Here is a 1,694-nt window from a genome sequence, read left to right as displayed (position 1 = left end):
GCTCAGGCAATTCACTCACCTCAGTCTCCCAAAGCACAGGATTACAGGCTGAGCCACCGAACCCGGCTGCCTTTCAATGAATATGAAATAAAGATACAATGCCACTAACTGGATGTTTTACAATGTAAATAACACTGAGATTCTGACTCTGGAGACTATTCTGAGTTAGTACGAATGAGTATGCTGACACTTACGATGCTGCTCTTCAGCGACAGTAACCAGTGCTTCCAAGACTTTTATGCCTTCTTGAAAGATCTGAAGCTCAGTAGTGTTTTCAGGTTTTCTCTTGTCTATTTCCTGCAGTTTTTCCACAAGAGAGGATGCTAAAGAGTAAATGTATGGGTAGGAAACAACTGGATTCGGATACTGAAAAATGGAATGTAGGAGTTGATAGGTCTTGATTTGTACCTAATCAGGTAAGAGACAAGAAGAGCATAAACTGTAAATTAAAAAAAAAAGGAATCCCTGAGGAATCTTTACAGTTAAGGTAGCAAAGGCATTTAAATTTCTTCCTTCTTTTAAAGACATGGTCTCACTCTGTCACTTAGGGTGGAGTGCAGTAGTGTGATCATAGTTCACTGGAACCTCCAACTCTTGGGTTTAGGTAGTCCTTCTGCCTGCCTCAGCCTCCTGAATGAGCTGGAACTTCAGAACAGCACTATCATGCCCAATTAATTAAAAAATTTTTTTTGTAGAGATGGGATCTTGCTATGTTGCCCAGGCTGGTCTTGAACTCCTGACCTTAAGTGATCCTCCCATTTTGGTCTCCCTAAATGCTGAGATTATAGGAGTGAGCCACTGTGTCAGGCCTTCTTTCTTTTTTTTTTTTTTTCCTTTTTTTTTTTGACTTGGAGTCTCACTCTGTTGCCCAGACTGGAGTGCAGTGGTCGCTCCTGGCTACTGCAGCCTCGACCTGCTGGGCTCCGGCAATCCTTCTGCCTCAGCCTTCCAAGTAGCCGGAACTACAGGCGCGCGCTACCACGCCCGGCTAAATTTTTTTCTTTATTGTAGAGATGAGGTCTCGCCAAGTTGCCAGGTGGGTCTCAAACCCACGGGGTCAGGCAACTCACTCACCTCGGCCTCCCAAAGCGCAGGATTACAGGCTGAGCCACTGAGCTCGGCCTCAGGCCTTATTTCTAAATTATCTTTAATTTGCAAAGTCCAAGTGCCAACAGGTAATCAACTTTGGGTGCTAACAGTGGTTGTGACAGTTTGCAGTGGAATAGAAGCATATGGTTACAGGCCTGGCTCGGTGGCTTGGCCTGTAATTTCAGCACTTCGAAGGCTGAGACAAGTGGATTGCCTGAGCCTGCGGGTTCAAGACCTGCTGGGGCAACTTGGTGAGATCTTGTCTCTACAATAAATCAAAAATTAGCCGGGCATGGTAGTGTGCACCTGCAGTTCTGGTTACTTGGAAGGCTGAGGCAGAAGGATCGTTGGAGCCCAGCAGGTCGAGGCTGCGGTGGCTGGGAGCGTGCCACTGCACTCCAGTATGGGCGGCAGAGTGAGACTCCAACTCAAAAAAAAAAAAACAGAAGCATATGGTTACAATAGGAAAAGATAACTAATTTTTTTTTTCTAGTTTCCATTTTCGGCCTCATGTCCTTCTCTACGATGTAAAAAAATCCAAAAACCAAAACCAACAAAACACACACAAACTTGAAAAATATTTTAGTGATTTCTTTTTTTTTTTT

The 1,694-nt window shown here is 44.4% G+C and overlaps 1 protein-coding gene across 1 annotated transcript in view; it reads right to left on the bottom strand.

Moving 5' to 3' along the window:
* The window catches only part of LOC103275615 (HEAT repeat-containing protein 5A), a 64,902-nt gene that overhangs the window by 1,474 nt on the left and 61,734 nt on the right, over nt 1–1,694 (bottom strand). Inside the window, exon 16 of the mRNA XM_008073012.2 lies at nt 195–408. Within this exon, the coding sequence (XP_008071203.2) occupies nt 195–408 (214 nt within the window). The remainder of the gene's footprint in view (nt 1–194; nt 409–1,694) is intronic.

The sequence above is a fragment of the Carlito syrichta genome, unplaced genomic scaffold (genome assembly GCF_000164805.1).
Source record: "Carlito syrichta isolate Samal-C Ts95f unplaced genomic scaffold, Tarsius_syrichta-2.0.1 Scaffold315592, whole genome shotgun sequence".
In the NCBI taxonomy this organism is placed as follows: Eukaryota; Metazoa; Chordata; class Mammalia; order Primates; family Tarsiidae; genus Carlito; species Carlito syrichta.
This window is presented reverse-complemented; position numbering and strand designations above follow the sequence as displayed.